Source organism: Cebidichthys violaceus, unplaced genomic scaffold (genome assembly GCF_023349555.1).
Source record: "Cebidichthys violaceus isolate CVI_PGR_0920_01 unplaced genomic scaffold, fCebVio1.0.p SCAF_33, whole genome shotgun sequence".
Classification (NCBI taxonomy): Eukaryota; Metazoa; Chordata; class Actinopteri; order Perciformes; family Stichaeidae; genus Cebidichthys; species Cebidichthys violaceus.
This window is the reverse complement of record NW_027176517.1, coordinates 1,029,243-1,053,657: the sequence shown is the minus strand read 5'-3', so window position 1 is coordinate 1,053,657 and position 24,415 is coordinate 1,029,243. Positions and strand designations below refer to the sequence as shown.

At 44.7% G+C, this 24,415-nt stretch overlaps 1 protein-coding gene across 1 annotated transcript; it reads left to right on the top strand.

Annotated features, from left to right (window-relative positions):
• Nucleotides 1-3,014: 3,014 nt before the first annotated feature.
• On the top strand, nt 3,015-24,275 carry dspb (desmoplakin b). The gene is made up of 24 exons (XM_068724980.1): nt 3,015-3,571; nt 4,904-4,991; nt 5,623-5,741; nt 5,842-5,992; nt 6,816-6,941; nt 7,097-7,156; nt 7,259-7,426; nt 7,749-7,853; nt 7,949-8,044; nt 8,219-8,344; nt 8,589-8,744; nt 8,894-9,048; nt 9,145-9,271; nt 9,431-9,617; nt 10,264-10,781; nt 10,898-11,076; nt 11,217-11,355; nt 11,486-11,679; nt 11,941-12,103; nt 12,208-12,291; nt 12,371-12,478; nt 12,685-12,783; nt 13,699-14,175; nt 16,749-24,275. Exons 1-24 carry the CDS (start codon nt 3,201-3,203, stop codon nt 23,685-23,687), a joined length of 10,935 nt encoding a protein of 3,644 aa, XP_068581081.1. The 5' UTR covers nt 3,015-3,200; the 3' UTR covers nt 23,688-24,275.
• The last annotated feature ends 140 nt before the right edge of the window (nt 24,276-24,415 follow it).

Genomic DNA, 24,415 nt, shown 5'->3' with positions numbered 1-24,415 from the left:
AACCCCTCATAAAAACAGGTATTGATCTCATGAGAAGAAGACAAAACTAGCAGCTCTGTGAGGCAGCAACACCCTGGTGACACTTTGAGCATAGCGCTAACCTCAGCATGCTAACACACTCACAGTGACAATGCTAGCATGCTGATTTTCAGCGGGTATGATATTTACCATGTTCACCCTTCGCTTGGTGTTGAAATTCGAATGAGCCCTTGGCAAAAAGTACAGCTGGCGATGATGCAATGTCATTAGTATTGCAAGTATTTGGTAGTTGAAGGTGCTAAATTCCAAATTCAGAGCAATAATATTGCAGCAAACAACTATTTGCTAAATGTAAAGATGTCTGTCGGAGCAGAGAATGAAGTAGCTCTCCCTGTGTGTGTGTGTGTGTGTGTGTGTGTGTGTGTGTGTGTGTGTGTTGTCATCCAAACATCTCTGTGCTATGTTTACGGCCGACCACAAGTGCATGTGAGGCTAAGCGGCAACCTCCGATGCTGAGAAGTGAAGCCGATGCGGAATTGGTGCACAAATTTAAGTAGCCGACAGTATTTCATTTCACTGGAATTGTAACGTTACCTTGTACAATTTCATGTGACAAATTATTTGATTTATTGATTTTCGGCGTGTGAAATTTTAACGTTAGTATTATTGCATTTATTGTATTTATATGTTAGCACCGGAGCAAACCAGAAACCGGGAGCAACAAGACCACAGGGTAAACATAAGCTGTCTTGCAACACAGGGTAGCATATTGCCTAGCTTCTTACTAGCTTGTTAGCCTTAGCTACCATGGTAGTTTCAAGCTAGTGGGGGGGGGGGCAACCACGCTTCATTATGCCGTCTGGTTCCTCCCCAGGTTAACGCTGTCAGCTCTGTCAGCACTGTTGCCATTGTTTGCACTGTTCGTGCTGCGCTGTTAGCTGCTAGCCGACAGCTAAGCAGTTGTGCCATGTTGAGAGCCATGTGGAGGCAATCCCCTGACTCATCCTCTTGTATTGGAGTTTAGCACCTTTACACAAAGTTTTGGACAAATTAACTTTTTGATGGTGTCAGAGGAACTATTGACAATAGTTGTTGAGCTACTTTAGAAAGATATTTTAGAAAGCATTGATCTCACTGCCATTGTTTACTCGGTAGCCTAAAAAGCGTAATTTAAGATTGAGATGTGCATCTGCTGAGTAGAGAATTAAGAGGGGAGCTGTGTGTGTGTGTGTGTGTGTGTGTGTGTGTGCATGTGTGCTTCATACTTCACACTTGTGTAATACTACTCTAAAGTCTATACGGTGGTTTCGTACTCAACAACTCACTCAACACACATTTCTCAGCGATGTTTGCCTGAGACATGAAGTTGCTTTAGAAGGTCACGGTGCCTGAAGACAAACGACGACTGCAGATCAAACAATGCAGTGATCTCTGTCACAACTCGACAGCTATTCAAGGACATTAAATCATTTGATGGTGGATTGGCAACCCCAAAAAAATAACAAAACAAAAAGGTAACGCGATTTCTAGATGGAGCTCGACTGAAGCTCAAACTGATCTGCACGTCACTGTGTGAATATGCAAAGGTTAGGAAACACTGGTATTCCGTGACATAAGACAACATCCTGATGCTGCTAGTTCATGGTGATGAGGGGCAGAACGGTTTTCACAAGTTTACCTTTTCCCATTAATTATTTGAAATTATTTGAACTTTCTGTGTTCAGAAAGTTCAACCGACGTTGTCATTCAAGAGCAGCTGTCAAACTTGTTTTTCCTGTGAGCGCCACCCATTGGCTGTAGGCAAGTGTTTAAGTAGTGTGTGTGTGTGTGTGTGTGTGTGGGTGTAGGTGTGGTTGATTGAGAGAGAGAGTTTTTTTTTTCAGTCGAAGAGACAGAGCGACAGTGAATGAGGAGGGTGTGTGGAGTAAAGATAACAGTTTGAAAAGATCTGAGGACAGAGATGCACCTTGGGGGTTTGATTCTAATGGACGTTCCACTGGATGCATCACCTGTCAGATGGATGCATCACATGACATCGCAGCGCTTCACCCTGAAGCTCTTTCACCTCAACGGGAGTCACTTAAAGGCACAATGAGCAGGATTTGTCAGTTTGTCAATGTTGTGTCATTCAAAGTCGGCCCCTCCAACCACAGACACACTCTCGTGTTTCAGAACGAGCTTCGTCCACTCGGCGTGTCACCTTGCTGAACATTTGCAGATTTTAATATCTTCCTCATGATCTGGCACCTGGTTACTACATTTCATTGAGGTTGACACCCAGAAATGTCCTAGAGAAAAATAATAAAACACAGGCAAGAGGACAAGGTCTCTAAATACAGACAAAAACACACACGTCTAGTAAAAAATACTGCAGAATTTATATATTACAAGGTGTTTTAAAATATCAAAAATATGTGAGAAATGGCCTACAAATGCATACAAATTGCGCGTATGTTTGAAAACATATATTTCAAGGTTTCTAAGAACATATATTTGTGAATCAAAATGTTAGCATTTTATGTTGTTATCTGTATTTTTGTGAATGATCAATGCACTTATTTTAGCTTTACCTGCAAATAAAGTGTGGGACAGACACACACACACGCACGCACGCACGCACGCACGCACGCACGCACACACACACACACACACACACACACACACACACACACACACACACACACACATTTTCCAGTTGTATACTTGTGAGGACAGGTCCTTACCCATCACCACTACCTGCCTGACCCCACCCTAACCACATTAATGTGAACCTCATTCTAACCTTAAACTTAAAACCCTTCAACAGCCTTTTGAAGCAGAACCAGGCTATGTGTCCTCACAAAACTGTCTCAACTATCCACTCCAAAATAACCAAAAATCTACACTTTCCAAAAATATTTTTAACTTTCAAAAAATGTCTCGACCTTCCCGGTCCCCACAAAGACATAACAGCACAAAGACATAACAGCACAAACACGCTCTCTGCCTCCAGCTGGGTTTGAAGGGGAGTGGCGTGGGGAGAAGTTTTTTGGCTCAGCAGGTTGGGGAATTAAAAAAAAGAGGTGTGGCCACCAGCCTCCAAAAAACTACCCTCCTCTGCTCCGCAGTCTGCAGTCTGACCGAGGGGACCGGGCCGACAGGTGGACAGAGAGACTACCTGCCTGCACAGTTCCCCGCGGTAGATTCCGCAGAGTCGCTTTGGCTGCCATTTGCGTGTCAGAATGAGTATGTACGGGTCCCAAAAGGGCCTGAACGTGGGCCGCAAGGGTGGGTCCAAAGTCGACTTGAGCGGAGGGGGGAACACCTATTACGCACGAAGCGAGGTCGTGCACGGAGGCGGTAATGGATACGATCCCTATTTTGACGGATACAACACCTACAGCTTTTCAAAGTCCTCTGGAGGCGGCATGGGAGGCGGAAAGATGAGCGGAATGTCAATCGGGAGGATGAGCGGCATGGGAGGCGGAACGATGAGCGGCATGGGAGGCGGAATGATGAGCGGCATGGGAGGCGGAACGATGAGCGGCATGGGAGGCGGAATGATGAGCGGCATGGGAGGCGGAACGATGAGCGGCATGGGAGGCGAAATGAGGTATGGCTTCATTTTTCTGGGTAACTTTACAACTCTTTCATCTGCGCTCTCCTCGCAGCCACCTGTTGCCTGTTTTCTGTGCACCCTCTGCAGGGAGGACGCACGCCAGCCTGCAGAGCTGCTGTTTGCTATCAAATATTAATCATGACGGCCTGTTTGATCCCAGTATTCATTTCGGCCCCTGCACAACCTGTGTACACATAATAGTCCTTCAGCTAAAAGACATTTGCCAAACGAATGCATCATAATATCTGCAGCAGTTTGTTACTTCAGAGTTATTTGGCTGGTGTGCATTCATAGTTTGTTTGTTCAAGGAGTTACCACCTGACCTACGTCTTGCATTGATATCCTACACAGTGATGACAATAGGCTGCACTAGAACACATAATGTCTTAATGATGACGTAAGCTGCTGTTTTGCAGCTTTCTTCGTCGCTGTAGAGCACAGCTTTCCTCCCTGAGTTTGATTTATAGCTCACACTGAGCTGTTTACTTCCCTCCACTGCAAACAGCTTGTGTCAGTTTCAGACCTTCCGCCCACAGGGGAAATTTGCCACCGTGGTACTTTAGAAAAGGGCAGAGCTGGTATCTGGCGGACGAGATGTTTGACACGATGAAGGATGTGGATTAGTTCCTGCGTCCAATCATTTCTTCTTCATTTCATGTCATGGGGTTTTCTGATATTTGTTACCAGGTGTTGTGTGTAGGGCCTTCTGAATAGAACAGTAGTGTCACACATTTATTCAGCAACGACTAGAACTAGACCGATAAAGCGACCGGGCCGATATATCGGCAGATTTGAGCTTCTACCAAAAGCTCACAAAATACATTTGGTGCAAAAGGAAATAAGTGTGCGGATGCTTTGATCTTTTGTTCATTGCCGTTTTTTGCATCCAGCTATTTTGAGTTTTGTGGAAGTGTGCGTTAGTTTAAGGGAAGTTTTGCTGTATAATGTGTTGTTATTGGTGCAAATGTCGGCTGATAAGTAACAAGAAGTTGTGGTGCAGAAATGCCAGAGACATATCTAACTTTATTTAGAAAGCGTGACCTTTTTGATGAAAGATCCGTATTACAGTTTTGCTTATGTCATGCTTATGTTGTAAGAGACACCAAGCCTACTGCATGTGACGATGACAATGAAGCTTCTGTTATTGTGTCATGCATGAACTAATCCCAGCTCATATTGGTTTACAAGACTAATCTCTTTGGAGGAAACTGATTACATAGTAGACAAGTAGAGAAGCACTGGTCTCAACTGTGATATTGTGCTGCTTATGCCTTTATTATAGTAATTAGCTTTGTGGTCATGAGTTTACTTCGCTGCTCCCTGCAGTGGCTCGAGTTCCATCCACCAGCAAACCATAATCCTGCAGGCCCAGTGCCAGGAGTACCTGAAGACAGCCGAATACGCCCTTCAGTCTGTGAGTCACGCTGTGTTTTGTTTTGCCTCTTTTCCGTCAGTACAGCAGATTTAAGCCCGTCTCATTCTTCTAGTCTCTATTGCAAAAGAAAAAGCGGATTGTGTTTGCCGCTTCACTTGATGCAGAACGATCGACAGAGATGATGTTTGGTCGTAACTGGATGAGTGAGCCTTTACTGTCACACTCAGACACAGAAGAGAAGTTCACTAGAAGTGCAAAACCCATTGTTGCACGCTTTCATCACGTGGTTGTGTGATGTATTAGCTAATGTAGCTGGCTCTATTTCCTTACCGCCTCAATCCAGTTACTAGAAAAATCATTTTCAAGGAGGTCAGTTTTTCTCCAGGAGTTTGACATTTTCGTCAACAAAGTCAGTGCAAAGCGTGTTTGTTTGTCATATCCAAAACTAATGACGGGTAATATGAAAATAAATAAGAAGGAACACACTGTCGGATACTGTCGGTTGGTAGACACTGAATAAATTGTATAAAAGTGACAAACACTTTTTGATCCTTCATCAGTTTAAAAATAGAAAAATCCAACATTAGTAGGAGCGGATGCATATTTTGCATTTGTCTTTCTGCGCAGAGATTTCGTACACCACCATGAATGCTTTGTTCACGCCTTGCAGGGCAACGCCAGTGATGTAGAGCACTTCATGAAGCTGGCCAAAGAGTCCATCGACCAGCTGAAGAACTGCGCGACGGACTTGAGAAAGATGGGACTGCCCAATGACAACGTAGTCCGGACGTAAGGAAGACTCATCCCTTTCTCTCTTCTTCTCCTGATCTCTGTTTATCTGTATCTGAAGTGATTTACATACAAGTCTGTCTCTTATCCTGATCCGAAGTTTGGAGTCGTGTAAAGACCAGCTGAAGGGGGTCCACATGGCCATGACCGGCTCCCTGCACAGGAAGAGGAGCACCAGAGGGAGCTCCGGAGGCTGGGAGGAGCCTGGGAAGAGCTTCCAAGATGCTATGGCCTGGATTGCCCAGCAAAAGGTGTGCATACACACACACACACACACACACACACACACACACACACACACACACACACACACACACACACACACACACACACACACACACACACACACACACACACGCACACACACACACACACACAAAAAATATTAGGCATGAAGTTCTAAATTCAAGAACTACGGAACCCAATGAACGGGCTCTGTATTTTTATGATACCCCTTTTGTTTACATTTCTACTGTGGATTCTATTGCCTTTTCAGGTTCATCCATACTCAAAAGCTCGATTTTAAATGTACTGTCACTTAAAGAAATAAGTGTGGAAACTGACTGACACATCGCATTAACCCAGAATACCGTGCACACACACGAGTTCAGACATGAAAGCTGTGTTCTGCTACGCGTCGTCAGGGACACTGGATTGATGCGGTGAAGCTGGAGGCAATTATGTTTCCCATTGATTTACGAGGAACTGAAAGGAAAAACAAGAACACACTAGAGGTCATTCCCACGTTTTTGGGAGGCACTGCAGGGAAAGAGACAATCAAAGAAGGCTTTGTCTTGTCATCAACTCTGAATTTCATTCTGGTAGATTCCTGAGATGTTTTTGGTGAAGAGGCTCATGAATTCACAAAAAGAAAACACAAATCTAACTTGTTTCTCTGCCACCACCTGCTGGTGAGATTAAGTGCATGTCAAGGTAATGTTTGAAGGACACTTTAAACTCCCTATCTGAGCTGCAAGAAGGGTCTCAGAAGGTAAACTGAAAGTAAGCCTTTTTTAGCTGCACAGGTTTGTTCAATGTTTATTTCTGCTGATTTTTTTTTTTTTTGCGTTTCAGCGTATGATTGAAACCGCTTCCTGGGGAGAAGACGTTGCCGCCATCGAGCAGCAGCTCATCAGCCACCAGCAATTTCACGGCTCCATCCAGAGGAGCATCGAGGTGGACCGAGCCAGAGACGACCTGGTGGGCTCAGTCTGCACATTTATCATTGCCAAAATGATTATGGTTGCAACAGAAGTCAATTCATTAGTCAATTAATTTTACTTGCTCCACAGGTTATTTTCAGATAACTTCTTGAGAGTGTGTTTCACTGACTGAGGTCGATTCTCTTCCCACAGAATAAGAAAGGAGACAAGGGCAATGTTCACGCTCTGGATCAGGAATGGGACAGTCTGCAGGTGAATCCAAAAACAACACTATGCTAGCGAATCAGCACTTGTGCTGCGTATTTTCATGTGAATTGTTGTGTTGAAACGTACTCTCTTCTTCTCCCTTGCTAGCAAATGTCAATTGGACGGAGCGAGCAGCTGCAAGAGCTGAAGCGGATCATCCAGGATATGTCCAAAGAGATCATGTGGGTGAACGACAAGGAGGAGGAGGAGCTGATGTTTGACTGGGGAGACAAGAATGTCGACCAGTACATCCCCCGCAAGCAGGAGAGCTACTCAGTAAGTCAAGCAATTGAAGGATCAGAAGGCCAATTGGAAAAAATGGGAGAATCGGGTTCATTTGGATGCAGAACGTTCTTCAGAGCTTCTCTATAGTTGCTTAACATTCTTGGCAACCCTGTGGGTCTGAAATACACTAATGCCTTTCTATGAAGTTAATCTGCGTCTCATAAGGGAGCAATCATCTGTGATACATTTCATTTTTGGCAGCTGCAGTCAGTCATCCACTTAGAGCGAAGCCACAGAGCGTTCCTCCAACTGCGTCCTGATGTGTTTTTTTTCTGCGTCCCCTGTGATTACCAAACCTCCTCTTGTGTAACAGAAACTGATGAGCGCCCTGGAGGACAAAGAGAAGGACCTGAATAAGCTGAAAAGCAAAGTGGATAACCTCCTGAAGATCAACCATCCGGGTTCAGACAAGATCGAGGTGTGGACCTCCATCCCTCCGTCGTCAGACGGCGTTTACACGCGTTTATAAGCTTCATCTTCAACGTTTCTATTTTCTCTGTCTTTGTCTTTCAGGCCTACAGGGACACTCTGCAGACACAGTGGAGTTGGCTTCTTCAAATCACCAAGTGCATTGATGTTCATCTGAAGGAGAACGCAGCTTACAACCAGGTTACATGAAAGAAACATCCAACTCAAAGCCACTCTTAATAAATGTTTTATTGTCGTCAATGATTTTCGTGTATGGTGGTCTCCCTTTTTTTATTTTAACGGACTTAATGTCAAAAAAACAACACTGTAGAAACCACGTAATGCATTCCTGACGATGTCCTCTGTGTATCTCAGTTCTTCAAAGAGGCCAATGAGACGTACAGCGGTCTGCAGAAGGAACATGAGACGGTCCGTAAGCTGTTCACCTGTGACAAGAACACTTCACTGGAGGACCTGGTGGAGCTCCTCAGGGGGCTGGAGGTACACCAGCTTCTTTTCTAATTATCTCTCCTATAATGTCTGTAGATGGTCAAACGTCACCACTCACAATTATTTAGGTCTTTTCATTGCAGTGAGATGTTTTGTCCTGTTGCAATTGTGTTCACCTTCTAACCGTTTCTAATTCTGTCCGTTCAAGTTTCAACCTTTTGTCATTAAATGTTTAATTCGATTTAATTCAATATCATTCTTGGGTTTGGATCTTGATTTGTATTGTTATCTCCAGAGGGAGAAGGAGAAGATTATGGAAAACAAGATGCAGGTTCAACATCTGGTCAACAAGTCCAAGAGCATCGTGAGACTGAAACCCAGAAACCCCGGGGAGAAGAGCAGCAGCAGCCCCATCATCGTCAAAGCCCTGTGTGACTTCAAACAAGACCAGGTCGGTTTTCTAAGGATCACGACACACACATATACACACACACACCGTATTTGCATACGCATGCATTTTTAAATCTTTAAAACTTTCTCAGACTTTGATTCTGATTTGATTCATTTGGTGATGAGATCTGTTTTTACTGGACTCCACAGAAGGTGATCTGTAAGGAAAACGAGGCCATCCTAAAGGACAACAGTCAACGCAGCAAGTGGAACGTTACGGGCCCCGGAGGACTTGATATGCTGGTGCCCTCTGTGTGCCTGATCGTACCACCTCCCAACCCACTCAGCATCAGTCTGGCCAAGAAGTAAGACGCAGAAAGGGTTCGGCTGAGACGAAGAGACACGAGAAACCGTGTTGTTTTGAGGTTAAGTTTGAAATGCTGTCTCTGTGTTTTCCAAAGGAACGAGCAGTACTATGAGGCCATCCTGTCAATCTGGAGTCAGCTGTACATCAACGTTAAGAGTCTCATCGCCTGGCAGTATTGCCTCATAGATATCAGAAAAATCAACTCCCTCACCGTGTCCATGGTAAGTGATGAGTAAGCTCTCTGGGGTCAGCCTCTGTTGTTTTCCAAACAGATGCATACAAGTCTTATCGTGGGAATGTTTGAAATGGTTTCTGATGTTGGTTAGACGCAAGTCAAACTTAATGTGTGTGTGTGTGTGTGTGTGTGTGTGTGTGTTCAGCTGTCCCGCATGCGTCCTGAGGAATACCGTCAGCTTATCAAGAGTCTGGAGAGTCGCTACGAGGAGTTCAAACTGAGCAGCCACGGCTCCCAGATGTTTGGTGACGACGACAAGAGAAGCATTGAGAACCAGTTCACCGGAGCTCAGACCCACTATGACCAGACGGTGGTGCAGCTGCCTACTTACGGTCAGTATTACCAAAAAACATAAACCTCACACTCCAGTTTACATTTTGATTTGCAGGTGACGATGTGTCATTTTATTGTTGTAATTAAAAGATGAATCGTTGAATGTAAATCAAATCAGTAAAAAGACAAGAGGACCGTGTTCCTGGGAATATAATTGATTTTTGGTGACTAGAATTATAATTTAGTGTGCATGTTTTTATTATTTTATCAGAAATGTAAGTGCATTGATAATACAGAAATTCAATTATTTTGTTAATCAGCTTTACCACCAATGTTGCTCAATTTCTACATCTATATTGGTATTGAACAATTGTTTAGAAACTTGAATGTCTGCACCTGTATCAAATATTTGAGAAAATCTAAAATGTAAACAAATTTCAAATCGCTCATTCTTAAGAAGCCCTTTAAAAATCTGTGGGATGAAGACATTTTTTTAAGATTTCGATTAGAAAACCTACACCACGTTCTGGACTCAACCATCCAATATATGGTCCTAATAAAACCCAGTTGTTTTGACATAAAAAAAACTATTGTCTGCGAGACTGCAAAGCATGTTGTGTTTCCACAAGATTCCACTTGTTTGACCATAGAATCATCTTTTCCTCCAACTATTATGAATAAAACATATCTTGTGTCGACTCACAGTTGCACAACAGGGACGAATAGAAGTGCAGCAAGCGGCCCAGCAGCAAGCGGCCCAGCAGCAAGCGGCCCAGCAGCAAGCGGCTGAGGCCTGGAGGCTCGAAGAGGCCAGGAGGCTCGAAGAGGAGGCCAGGAGGCGCGAAGAGGAGGACAGGAGGCGCGAAGAGGAGGCCAGGATGCGCGAAGAGGAGACCAGGATGCGCGAAGAGGAGGCCAGGAGGCTCAAAGAAGAGGCCAAGAGGCTCGAAGAAGAAAGACGACGAGCAGACCTAAAGAAAGTGAAAAAAACTGAGACCAAGGTGGTGAAGAAGGTGAAGGTCTCTAATTCTGCCGCTCCTCCTTCTTCCACCTCCTACTCCTCCTCCTCCTCTTCGCAGTCGTCCTCCTCCCGCAGCTTATCCGAGCTGCATGCGCTCAGACTCAGGCTGGAGGGCGCCGAGGACTCACTGAGTCAGCACGTTCACATCTGCTTCGGAGACGACGGGATGCACGACTGTGGCCTCAAGATCTCCCAGTTGGAGGTAGACACGAAAACTCATAAATATAAAAAGAAAAAGACAAGCATGCAGTATTGAAAACAAATCTTATTCTATCTACGTATTCATTGCAATAACTGTACTTGTGCGTTTCCCTGCAGACGGTGCAGCGTGACGTCCAATCGTTGCATGCGGAGTACTCGCGTCTGAAGCAGCGCATCTTGTTGGAGCTGGAGGGCATGAATGATTGTGATAAAGCCCAGTTCCTCCGCAGTGAGATTGGAGTTGTTGACCAAAGACTGGGCAGTCTGGAGAGCAGCTCGTCAGCTTACCTGCAGCGGTAAGCCTACGCAAACAAACCGTCGTCTCATTGAGATCAAGAACTCATTAGAACAACCTGAGATTACAAGAAAAACACTTGTGTCGATCTCCCACGTTATCGATAAATGTCTTCTATCGTCATTTCTTCCTCTCTACCAGGCTGCAGGCTCTAAGGGCCATGCTGGAGAGCGTGGCACGAGCTGAAGACATAGTGAAAGTTCATGAGGCGAGACTGACAGAGAAAGAGACCACCTCTTTGTCGGACAGTGAAGTGGAGGATTACATGTTGACCCTGAAGGTATTATAGGACATATTACATTTTATATTAGATTGCATTTCTGAATGGCACGATTCTTTAAAAACATGTTGATAGCTTGTCAGGGATGTCACATTTGACTGGTGTCTCCCGTGTTTTGTTTGATGTTTAGAATATTAAAGCAGAGCTCGAGCAAAAGAAAGATGTTCTGGCCTCCATGGAGGCGGAGTTGGCCAAGGCCAGCCACTGGAACAGCCAGGTGGGCGGGCCCTTCCACAGGTGTGACATGATGCTCTCCAGGTACACTGAGCAGGTCAACCTGCTGTCGGACCGCTGGAGACGAATCCACGGGCAGATTGACACAAGGTGCGTCTCCCTCTCCTCCTCATATCTATTTTACACAACCCATGTTAAACCGAACCTAACAATTGACTCTTACACCAAACCTTAAATCTCTTTGTCAAGCCGTTTAAACAAGATACTGACTCTATGGTCTGACTCTTCTCACGCCAAACCTATTTACCGTCAGGCTACATGTATGAACCTGCGGCCTTTCTCTCTGCGTCTCACATTAATCAATAGTTTCTACTGTTGCTTTATTGTGAATTTGTTCTCTTTCTGGCTCAGAGTCCAGGATTTGGAGTTGTATCATCCTCAGCTGCAGCACTACAAGCAAACCAGCACCTCCCTTATTGAATGGATTGATGCCACAAAGAAAAAACAAGACGCCCTGCAGGCCACCAAGATAGAGAGCATCCCAGCACTGACGGATCATATTAACAACCAGAAGGTTTCCTGCTCGGCCCTTCATTTCTATTGATTCATTTGCTTTTGGCCTTCACGGTCCATGTGTATTTAAGTCATCTGACATCTTTATGTTATTGTCTTCTCAAGGCCCTGAACTCAGAAATCAAAGCGAGGAGGGAGACAGTAGACAGAGTGCTGAAGGACAATGAGACCTGTGTGAATGCTATCAAGGTAAGGAGGCCTACATACAGTATATACTGCCTTCAAACTCATTAACATAATTCATTTCATGACTGCGTCTGTTTTACAGGACTATGAAACAGACCTGGCCTCTTACACCTCTGGTTTAGAGACTTTGCTCAACATCCCGATCAAAAGGACGATGTTGAAGTCACCGTCGATGGATCTTAATCTGGAAGTAATAAAACCAACTTGGAACAGTTGTCTCATTAAAACACTGACGCTACTTTTAACATATGGTGATCCACAAGTATTTGAAAATGTTTTCCCGTTTATGCTTGTATGTTAAGGTTAAAGGATCAGTTACATTTCTATGGATCAGTGAAGTTAAGTGACGCGTTATCTAAATGTCTCTTTTATCTTTGCCTTGTCCTTTTGTCTCAGGCTACACAACTACAAACCCGTTACATGGAGCTGCTCACCCATTCTGGTGACTACTACAAATTCCTGGGAGAGCTGCTCAAAAACATGGAGGAGCTCAAGGTACTGATGTTGTATTTTGTAGTTCTTTCAATATTCGTACATGCTTTGTGTTCTTTCACGTTTTTGTTTCTCTTTCTGAAAATATTTGCTTTCTGCATTTTTTTTAAATGTGTTTGTGTTTTGCTTATACCATCATCCGACGCAGGCGCCATGGAAAAACTAGCAGTTTGGCTAAATTTCTCACATTTACATGATAATTATGTCAATTAATATAAATCTTTCCAGTGATTAAGTTCAATTAACCTAAATTAAATTTTTGTTAGTTTTAAGTTAAGTTGTATTGAGTTACAAACGGTTGTCTTGAAGCTGCAGTGTGTAGGATTTTGGTGGCATCTAGCGGTGAGGTTGCAGATGGCAACTATCCAAAACGTATCCTGTGTGCCAAGCGTGTAGGAGAACTCACCACTCACGTCATTCCTGTTTCCAGCTGCAGTAGGCACCTGTTTCAGCAAAGCAGCTGTGATAAACCCACTGTACACTACCTGCCCTGTACCCAACGGAAGACGGACAAAGTTAGAGACAAGCTGGTGAAAACTCTGGAGCATTTAGAATCTAAAGAAATAGATATTTTTACTCGGAAGTTTAATATTGGACTTGCCTCAAGCTACATTTATCGTTGCTCCATGACTGGTCGATGTGTTAATTAGCAAATGCTTTGTAACACCATATCAGCCCTAGTGATGTCATGTCAGTGTTGTGGTTGCAGCTTGTTGCACTGACCCCAAGTGGCCAAAATACCAATAATGCAGGCTTAAAGAAGCTTTGGATATTCTTTGTTTTTATGAATCAGTTAAACCCATTTGAATCAATCATCTAAGTACACTGTGGTGGTTTTATAATACATACATTAAAATGTACTTGATTAAAGTTCTTAAAACTACCTCTGCAATTATCTTTGCTTCATTTTGCTTTCAGATCCGTAACACCAGGATTGACCTGTTAGAAGAACAACTTCGGCAGTTGAGGGACGACATGCAAGACCACAACGCCAAGAACAAATCTCTGGAAGATGCTGTTTCCCGTTACCAGCTGGAGTTGTCCAGCTCACAGGACAGGCTGCTGTCGATGGAGGAGGTGAAGCAAACCGCTGCGCTGCAGTGCAGTGCCACCAATGACAGTCTGGCGGACCTCAATGATGAGGTGGCACGTGCCAACTACTTGCTTGAAGAAGAAAAGAGGAAGAGGAGGCTGGCAGAGGAGCGCTACACTACGCAACAGGAGGAGTACGAGTTGGTGCTGAGGAAGAGGCAGAAGGAGCTGGAGACGGTCAGCTGGTCCAAGACGGAGGTGGAAAAGAGTGTGGCAGATAAGGACCACGAGATTGAGAAGCTGAAGCGGCAGTTGGCTGAGGAGGCAGCGAGGATGAAGGAGCTACAAAAGGAGATGTCAAAGGTAAGGAGCCAATTCAGTACGGAGATCAATAACTTAAAGCTCAGCTATGAATCCGAGATCCACGTCAGCCGCACAGATATCCAGAGGCTGGCAGCCCAGAAGGAGGAGAATACAGCTGATATCCAGCTGCAGAAGGACAGGATGGAAGCAGAGAGAAGGAATCTGGAGGAGGAGCTCAGGAGGCTCAGGGTGTCTATGAGCCTGGCTGAAGAAGATAGGATGAGGGCAGAGGAAGAAGCTCACAGTCAGCGGGCTGTCATCACAGAGGAAGGGCGCAGGAGGAGAGAACTGGAAAGTCAACTGGAGATGCTGCTGAGGCAGATAGACGAGGAAAGCAGCCAGTATACAGAGGAGCTGGCTCAAGTCATGAAAAGTCTGGAGGACAAGAGTGAGGAGCTGGCCTACATTACACATAGTCTGGAGGAGGAGACCCGCAGGAGGAGAACTATAGAGGAAGGACACAGTGTGCTTGAGCAGACTTTGGCCCAGCAGCAGGTGAAGCTAACCAGTTCATCGATGGCTGCTACCCAGCTGGGGGAGTGCGAGGAGGAGCTTCAGAAGATGCGTTTGGAACTGGAGAGGGAGAGCAGGGAGCGAAGCAGAGTAGAAGAGAACATGAGCAGGTTACAGGGACGCATGAAGGACCTCCAGGCTGTGAGAGATGGGCTGGAAAGCCAAGTGGAGAATCTGAGAAAGGCTAACCAAGAGGAAGTGTTCAGAAGAAGGCAGGTAGAAACAGAGCTGGAGAACAACAAGATGACCATGACGGACTACATCAGCACCATTACCACTCTAACCCTGAGCCAAGAACATGCCAGCACGTCAGAAAAGAGAGGGGAGGAAGAGCGTCTTAGGTTGCAGGAGGAGATGGAAAGAAGCTTGAGACAAAACAAGACCTCTGCAGAGCACATAACCCAGCTAAACGCCGAGCTGAAGGCCCTGCAGCAACAGCTCCTCCAGGAGCAAGCCAGAGGCAAAGAGGCAAATCTAAGAAATGAGGGCCTTTACAGAACTATAGAGGAGAAGAGTAAAGCACTGAACGAGAACTCTGTTGAGCTTCAAAGGCTGAAAGAGATGACAGAAACCCAGACCAAAGAGAGACTGATGCTGCAGGAGAAACTAAGGGCAACGCAACATGATAAAGAGGAACTCTTAAGATCCAAACAGGGAAGTGATGATGAGCTCTCCTCCCAGATTTCTAGTCTGGAGCTGCAGCTGCAAGCCAATGAGAGAAGCAATGTAGATTACCGCAACCTGGTCTCAGAGCTCTCATCGGAGAGGGAGAAACTCAAGCTGGAGACTGAGAAAATACAAAAGCAGGCCACCGAGGTACATGGAAGTTTGGCACTAAGTCCTGGACTACTCTCGTCTTTCCAAATCAGAGTCCTAATTTGGATCAATCAAGTAGCTATTAGTGTCCTTAGCCAAACTTTTGCCTGCATGCTGAAACATCTCTAGATCCCCTATAGATGCCTCTCACTTGGTAACTCTGATTTGAACACATACTGCTGTATGTGTTTGAATAAACTGGCATGCAAATCTAATATGTGCCTTTTTCTGTTTGCCGACTTCCCCAAACCAACTGTCTCTCTGCCCACACTGTGCAAAGATGTGCAGTCTGCATGCTTTTTTTGCCTTTCCATCTTTCCCAGAGTGATCATCAATGAAATCATTACTGCTGGTCCTCTGGTGGTCCGATACAGTTTGATTGTTATTTGTCATATTATTGTAGCATCTTGATGATCTTTAAGACACATTTTGCAAACTTGTAAAAATGGCACTGATGTACATATAAAATATCCAATTAATTTTACAGTATTGGAAGCAACTATTCATACCGTTTTAGACCAGTCAATCAATATTGGCACTCATGTATTGGTATTAATTATTTGTGCTGTTTTGACAATTTACAGAATGTGGACAGTAACAATTCCAATCTGTACAAAGTAATAGTCAAAATAGTGGGAGAGAGACAAAGAAAATCTATTGATTTTTAAATATTGTGTTTTAATTATTGACTACTGTAATGCCATTACTTGGATATTTTAACTTCCTAGTCTTGCAAGACATTATCTAGTTTTCATGTTTTTCTGAAGGGAATTAGTATGCATGATATATTGCAAACTTAGTGAAGTGTTTTTGTTGTTGTAGCACACAGACTTGCTCTTAATATGTTTTGACTATTTTTAGAATCAAACAGATTGGTTAAATTGTTATGCATTTAACACTGTGACATTTTGTGGTTAAGTTTATTTTGCCACATTTAAAATGAATACAGATGCAGGACAAAAAGACAGGCGCTACAGCAAAGACAAAAACAAATTCAATTGACATCATCAGCCCTGCTTCCATAAAGCCAAAAGGTTGCCCCCCCCCCCCCCCCCCCCCCCCTTAACTGTTCTGCTTCTAGAACAAATGTATAGAGCAAGTATGTGTGCAGTTCATTTTTATCATTTCTGATTCAATTTTTATTTATTGTATGGTTCTTGTGATACACAGTAAATGTATCAATGTATTTCTGAGTTGACTAACCTTTTGTTTCTCTGCTTTTTTCCTTCTTTTTTTCTGCAAAGGACAAAGATCGCTACCAAAGGCTAGAAGAGGAACTCAGTCGCATTAAATTGTCCCAAGACTCTGAGCTTCGCAGTAATCAGGAGGAGAACGACAGGGTTAAGAAAGACTTAGCTTACTGGAAGGATCAGCATGATAGTAAGCAGGGCCTGTTAAGGGAATATGACACGGCCAAGGAACGTCTGGAGAAGGAAAAGGACTCTTTGAAAAGTGAGATACAGAAGCTGATGAAGGAACTCAGGGAGCTTGATGAGACTTCTAAAAGTAGGTTGTCAGCCATGCAGAATGAACTGCGAGAGGTAACTGTTGTCAGAAAAACAATGGAAACGGAGCTGATGAAAGCTAGGGAGCCCCCGACCTTGGATGCCTCCACTCTGGTTTTTGACGGAGTCCGTAAGCCAGTCACAGCAAACCAGTTGCTTGACTGTGGTGTTTTGGACAAACCAACATTCAGCCAGCTTGTGAAGGGGCAGAAGAGTGTCCCTGATGTGTCTATCGACAAAAAAGTAAGTCTCAAAGGGACAGGCCCAATAGCTGGGGTGGTAATTGAAGGTCTGAAAGGTCCAGGGTATATTAAAGGACCCATATGCAAAATGACATTCACAGAAGCAAAGAAAGAGAATCTGCTACCTCCAGATTGCGTTGACCTGCTACTGGATGCTCAGGCTGCCACAGGCCATATAATTGACCCCAAAACTAATCAGAAGTTGACAGTTGAAGAGGCATGTGATCAAGGTGTGGTTGATGAAGACGACAGAGAGAGGTTGCTAGCAGCAGAAGCTGCAGCTGTAGGATATCGTGATCCTGGCAAAAGCAAACCCCTTTCAGTATTTCAGGCCCTGAAGAAAGGACTGATTGACAAGAACACAACACTGCGTCTGCTACAAGCCCAGGAGTCTGTGGGGGGCATTCTAGATCCTGTACTCAGTGTGTTCCTTCCCAAAGACACAGCCATTGAGCGTAACCTAATTAATGATGACGTATGTAGTGCTCTGAATCGGAAACCTGAGCTCTATCTGGACCCAGAAAGAGAGGATGGTATAACCTATACCTCACTGAAAAAGAGATGTAAGGTAGAGCTACACACAGGCCTTCTGCTTCTTCCTGTCCCTGAGAAGGTAGACCCCTCCAAACTTGTCTTTGATGGTGTTCGGAAACCTGTCACAGCCAAGCAGCTGCTTGATTGTGGTGTCCTGGACAAGCCAACATTTATTGATCTAGAAAAGGGGAAGCAAAATGTCCCAGAAGTGTCTGTTGACAAATACGTTAATCTGAAGGGGACTGGGCCTATTGCTGGGGTTATAGCTGGGAGTCAAGGCAAAATGTCTTTGTCAGAAGCCAAGAAACAGTTGCTCCTGTCTGAAGATAGTGCCGATTTACTACTGGAAGCCCAGGCTGCCACAGGTCACATCATTGACCCCAGAAACAATCAGAAGCTAACCGTAGAGGAGGCATGTGCCAGAGGAGTGGTGGACATTAGGGATAAAGATAGATTATTGGCAGCGGAAGCTGCTGCTGTGGGATACAAGGATTCTATCTCAGCCAAGCCTCTGTCAGTGTCTGAGGCTATGAAAAAGGGACTAATTGACAGGAAGACTGGGCTACGCATGCTGCAGGCCCAGGAGTCTGTGGGTGGCATTCTAGATCCCATTCTCAGTGTGTTCCTCCCCAAAGATACAGCCATCAAGCGCAACCTTTTGGATGAAAACCTGCGTCACGCTCTAAACCAGAGTCCTGAGTGTTACCGTGATCCAGAAACTGAGCGTGATGTCAGCTATGAAGCATTGAAAAAAAGATGCAAGACAGAGCCTCACACAGGTCTGTTTCTTTTGCCAATCACTGAGAAGCTTGACCCTTCCAAATTGATCTTTGATGGTGTTCGTAAGCCAGTAACAGCACAGCAGTTGCTTGATTGTGGGGTCCTGGACAAACCAACATTCAACCAACTATTGAAGGGAGAGAAAACTGTCCCAGAGGTGTCTGTGGATAAGAAGGTATTTCTAAAGGGGACTGGATCAATTGGTGGTGTGGCAGCTGGACCTTTAGGGAAAATGTCTTTATCAGAGGCCAAGAAACAGATGCTCATGCCCCCAGAAAGTGCAGATTTGCTACTCGATGCTCAGGCTGCCACAGGACACATCATTGACCCCACAACCAATCAGAAGCTGACAGTAGAGGAAGCATGTGCAAGAACAGTAGTGGACATTAGGGATCGAGATAGACTCTTGGCAGCAGAAGCCGCTGCTGTGGGATACCGGGATCCTAGCTCAGCTAAGCCTCTCTCAGTGTTTGAGGCAATGAAGAAGGGAATGATTGACAGGAAGACTGGGCTACGCCTGCTGCAGGCCCAGGAGTCTGCTGGAGGCATTCTAGATCCCAATCTCAGCGTGTTCCTCCCCAAAGATACAGCTATCAAACGTAACCTTTTGGATGACGACCTCTGTCGTGCTCTAAAACAGAGTCCTGCGTGTTACATTGACCCAGACACTGAGCGTGATGCCAGCTATGGGACTTTAAAGAAGAGAAGCAAAACAGAGTCTCACACAGGCCTGATACTTCTACCAATCACAGAGAGGAAAGACCCTTCCAAACTGATGTTTGATGGAATCCGCAAGCCAGTCTCAGCACTGCAGTTGTTTGATTGTGGGGTCCTGGACAAGCCAACATTTAACCAACTATTGAAGGGAGAGAAAACTGTCCCAGAGGTGTCTGTGGATAAGAAGGTATTTCTAAAGGGGACTGGATCAATTGGTGGTGTGGCAGCTGGACCTTTTGGGAAAATGTCTTTATCAGAGGCCAAGAAACAGATGCTCATGTCCCCAGAAAGTGCAGATTTGCTACTCGATGCTCAGGCTGCCACAGGACACATCATTGACCCCACAACCAATCAGAAGCTGACAGTAGAGGAAGCATGTGCAAGAACAGTAGTGGACATTAGGGATCGAGATAGACTCTTGGCAGCAGAAGCCGCTGCTGTGGGATACCGGGATCCTAGCTCAGCTAAGCCTCTCTCAGTGTTTGAGGCAATGAAGAAGGGAATGATTGACAGGAAGACTGGGCTACGTCTGCTGCAGGCCCAGGAGTCTGCTGGAGGCATTCTAGATCCCAATCTCAGCGTGTTCCTCCCCAAAGATACAGCTATCAAACGTAACCTTTTGGATGATGACCTCTGTCGTGCTCTAAAACAGAGTCCTGAGTGTTACATTGACCCAGATGCTGAGTGTGATGCCAGCTATGGGACTTTAAAGAAGAGAAGCAAAATAGAGTCTAAGACAGGCCTGATACTTCTACCAATCACAGAGAGGAAAGACCCTTCCAAACTGATGTTTGATGGAATCCGCAAGCCAGTCTCAGCACTGCAGTTGTTTGATTGTGGGGTCCTGGACAAACCAACATTCAACCAACTAGTTAAAGGAGAGAAAACCGTTCCAGCAGTTTCTGTAGAAAAGACAGTCTATCTTAAGGGAACTGGAGTCATTGCTGGGGTGGTAGCTGGACGGGAAGGGAAAATGTCTTTCTCAGAAGCCAAGAAACAGTTGATCCTGCCTGAAAATAGTGCATATTTGCTACTAGAAGCCCAGGCTGCCACAGGTTACATCATTGACCCTAAAACTAATCAGAAGCTGACAGTAGAGGAGGCATGTGCCAAAGGAGTGGTGGACATTAGGGATCGAGACAGATTATTGATAGCAGAGGCTGCTGTTGTGGGCTTCAAGGATCCTAGCTCAGCCAAGCTTCTCTCAGTGTTTGAGGCAATGAAGAAGGGATTAGTTGACAAGAAGACTGGGCTACGCCTGCTTCAGGCCCAGGAGTCTGTGGGCGGAATTGTAGATCCCAATCTCAGCGTGTTTCTTCCCAAAGATATAGCTATCAAGCGCAACCTTTTGGATGCAGACCACTGTCGTGCTCTGAACCAGGGTCCTGCTTGTTATATTGACCCAGAAACTGAGCGTGATGCCAGCTATGGGACTTTGCAAGGAAGATGCACGATAGAGCCTCAAGCAAGCCTAAAACTTTTGCCAGTCTCTGAAAAGTTTGACCCTTCCAAACTACTCTTTGATGGTGTCCGTAAGACCGTCACAGCACAACAATTGCTTGATTGTGGGGTCCTGGACAAGGCAACATTTAACCAGCTATTGAAGGGAGAGAAAACTGTCCCAGAGGTGTCTGTGGATATGAAGGTTTTTCTGAGGGGGACAGGGTCAATTGCTGGTGTGGCCGCTGGACCTTTAGGGAAAATGTCTTTTACAGAAGCCAAAAAACAGAAAATGATGTCTTCTGACAGTGCTGACATGCTACTGGAAGCTCAGGCAGCCACTGGTAACATCCTTGACCCCAAAACTAATCATAAACTGACTGTAAAGGAAGCACGTGCCAAAGGAGTCGTGGATAAGGAGGACGAATCAAAGTTGTATGCTGCTGAAGCTGCTGTTATAGGTTACAAAGACCCAAATACTGGCAAGCTCCTGTCAGCAGGCCAAGCCATGAAGAAGGGATTAATTGACAAGGACACAGCTCTACGTATACTTCAGGCTCAAGAGTCTGTAGGGGGGATTTTTGACCCTGCTCTCAGTATATTTCTACCCAAAGACATTGCTATGGATAGGGGTCTCATAGATAAGGACCTATATCAGGGCCTGAATCAGTATCCTAAGTGTTATCTGGATCCAGACACCCAACAAGCAACTACCTATGTAGATCTGAAGAAAAAATGCAAAGCAGATCCAAAAACAGGTCTTTTGCTTCTCCCTGAACCTAAAAAGCCATTAACTGTCCAGGGGCTGAGGGGCCAGGTGTCGGTCATAGATCTAGTGGATGCAAACCTTTTAAACCGATCGGATATGGACCAATTGAGGGAGGGCAGATTGACTGGCCGTGAGATTGAAGACCGCCTGCGCGCCTACCTGAGAGGCTCCACCTGCATAGCAGGGGTTTTTGATGAGGCCAGTGATAAGGTGATGCCAATCTATCAGGCAATGAAAGATGGACTGTTGGAACCTGGGACCGCTCTGGAACTGCTGGAGGCCCAGGCTGCCTCAGGTTTTATAGTTGATCCTGTCAACAACCATTACCTGACTGTTAGTGATGCCTACAATAAAAGACTGTTTGGGCCAGAGTTTAAAGACAAACTGCTATCAGCAGAGATGGCTGTGACTGGCTACAGACTGCCTGGTACAGACAAGGTTATCTCCCTCTTTCAGGCCATAGAGAGAGGTCTGGTGGAGAGAGGTCATGGCATCCGTCTACTAGAGGCCCAGATTGCCAGCGGTGGTATAATTGATCCTGAACAAAGCCATCGTATTGATGTGAACGTAGCCTACAAGAGAGGTTACTTTGATAAGGAAATGAACAAGATCCTGACTGATACCAAGGGTTTCTTTGATCCCAACGCAGAGGAAAACCTAACTTATCTGGAGCTTAAGAAACGCTGTATCACAGATAAGAAATCTGGCCTCATACTTTTGTCTATCATGGACAAGAAAAATCTAGAGTCGACTCTGAAGAACACTCTGAGAAAGAGGAGAGTGATAATTATAGACCCAGAGACTAATAAAGAGATGACAGTACGTGAAGCGTATGACAAGGAGCTTATTGACTACGAAACCTTCCTGGAGCTCTCCGAGCAGGAGTGTGAATGGGAAGAGATCACTATCACTGCTCCAGATGGTTCCACACAACTTGTGATCAATGACAAGAAGACTGGAAAACAGTACGATATTACCGAGCTCCTTGAAAAGCGAGTAATTGATCAATCGGATCTAGATAATTACCGATCGCGTACCATCAACCTTACTCAATTTGCAGATATTATCGGCAAGAAGACCAGATATGGATCATCGTCAGTATCCTCATCATCAAGTTCAAGATCGTCAGCAGCCGCAGGTACAAAGTCAGTGACATCATCATCAGTAACTTCAAGAACATCAGCATCCCCTTGTACATCTTCAGTGACATCATCAACTTTAAGTACTTCATCGGCCTCAGTTCCATCCTCATCGTCATCACTCCTGTCAAGACCCTTATCACCTACTCTTGCCAAGATGACAACAACAAGGACTACAACTGTCACAGAGCGAAGCGCCTCAACCAGCAGTGTATCTCAAGACTCACCTGACTCCTTTAGGGCCATATCCAGCATATCTATGTCTCTGGCCTCTCCTGTTGGAACAGTAGGTGCCCAGGAACCTATAGGTGCCATCTTTGACTCAGACACTATAGAGAAGATATCCATCACTGAAGCTCTAAATCGTGGTCTGGTGGATTCCATCACTGCTCAGAGACTGCTGGAAGCTCAGGCCTGCACAGGGGGAATTATTGATCCCACAAATGGCCATAGACACAGCATCCAAGAGGCCACCCGCCTTGGCATAATAACTGCCGACATGGCCTCCAAGCTTAAGCCTGCCCAGAAAGCCTTCTTTGGCTTTGAGGATGTCAAAACCAGGAAGAAGATGTCTGCTGCTCAAGCCATGAAGGAGATGTGGCTGCCATATGAGGCTGGGCATAGGTTCCTGGAGTTCCAGTTACTAACAGGGGGGCTTTATGACCCAGAAATGGGCTGTAGAAGAACCATAGAAGACGCTGTGAAAATGGGCTGGCTAGATGTGAGAGCAGGACAGAATCTCCAAGACATCGAACACCACACAAAGAACCTAACTTGTCCCAAGAGCAAACTTAAGATCTCCTACAAGGAAGCTCTTGATAATTGTCTGGTGGAGGAGAACAATGGGTTAAAAATGCTCCAGGCATCATCTGTCTCTTCCAGAGGGATCAGCAGTCCCTACAATCTCTCTGCCCCAGGATCCAACAGCGGCTCCAGGAGTGGCTCAAGACGAAGCTCCCGCAGGAGCAGTTTGGACCTAGGTTCCCCCACCTCATCATCAACTTTTCACCACGGTTGCACTAGCTACACCACCACCTCATTCTCCTCCATCAAATAAATCAAGAAAGATCCTGCACATTCATACTCTTTTCTTTGATATGAATCAGAATGTGTTAACCATATAGTGATTGTTGAGAAAACAACTGATGTTGTTGAATATGAGGAGAAAAATTCAAAGATAGTGTACTTCAAAGATAATGCTCGTAAGGCTTTTTTTTTTTTTTTTAGATTTTAGCTCTGGTGTTGCTATGCTACGCTTTTATAATTGTATACTTCAAATGATTGTGAACATCACCGAGACATTTTTGTGAAAATGGACTACGGTATTGATGGGAGACATTTTATGGTATTCTGATTGAAAATAAAGTAGATATTGGTTCTCTTAGATTTCTTATAGATTTCATACACATAATACAAATATTTTTTTCAAAATCTTTCTTATATGCGATTTCTTTTTAAGCTTTGCATTGGTAACAAAATGTAACATGTTTACATTTATTTTTCATCTGAAATGCCTGTTTTGTGAGGGAAGGGATGCAGGGTTTGGTTATATACATTGGCTTGAGTACTATTTTTTTAATGTACTGAATCAGCTCTTTTGTAACAATTCAATAATCAATCAAAATAAAAAAAATAAAAATTCTCATATGGATTGATGACTGTTCTTATTCATGGTCAGTTTTCATGCACACTTTTGATAGTTACATCAGAAATACATTTATTACACACAGCAGGTTTTCACAGCAGGTTATATATATATATATTTATAAAATGCAACAGTAGAGC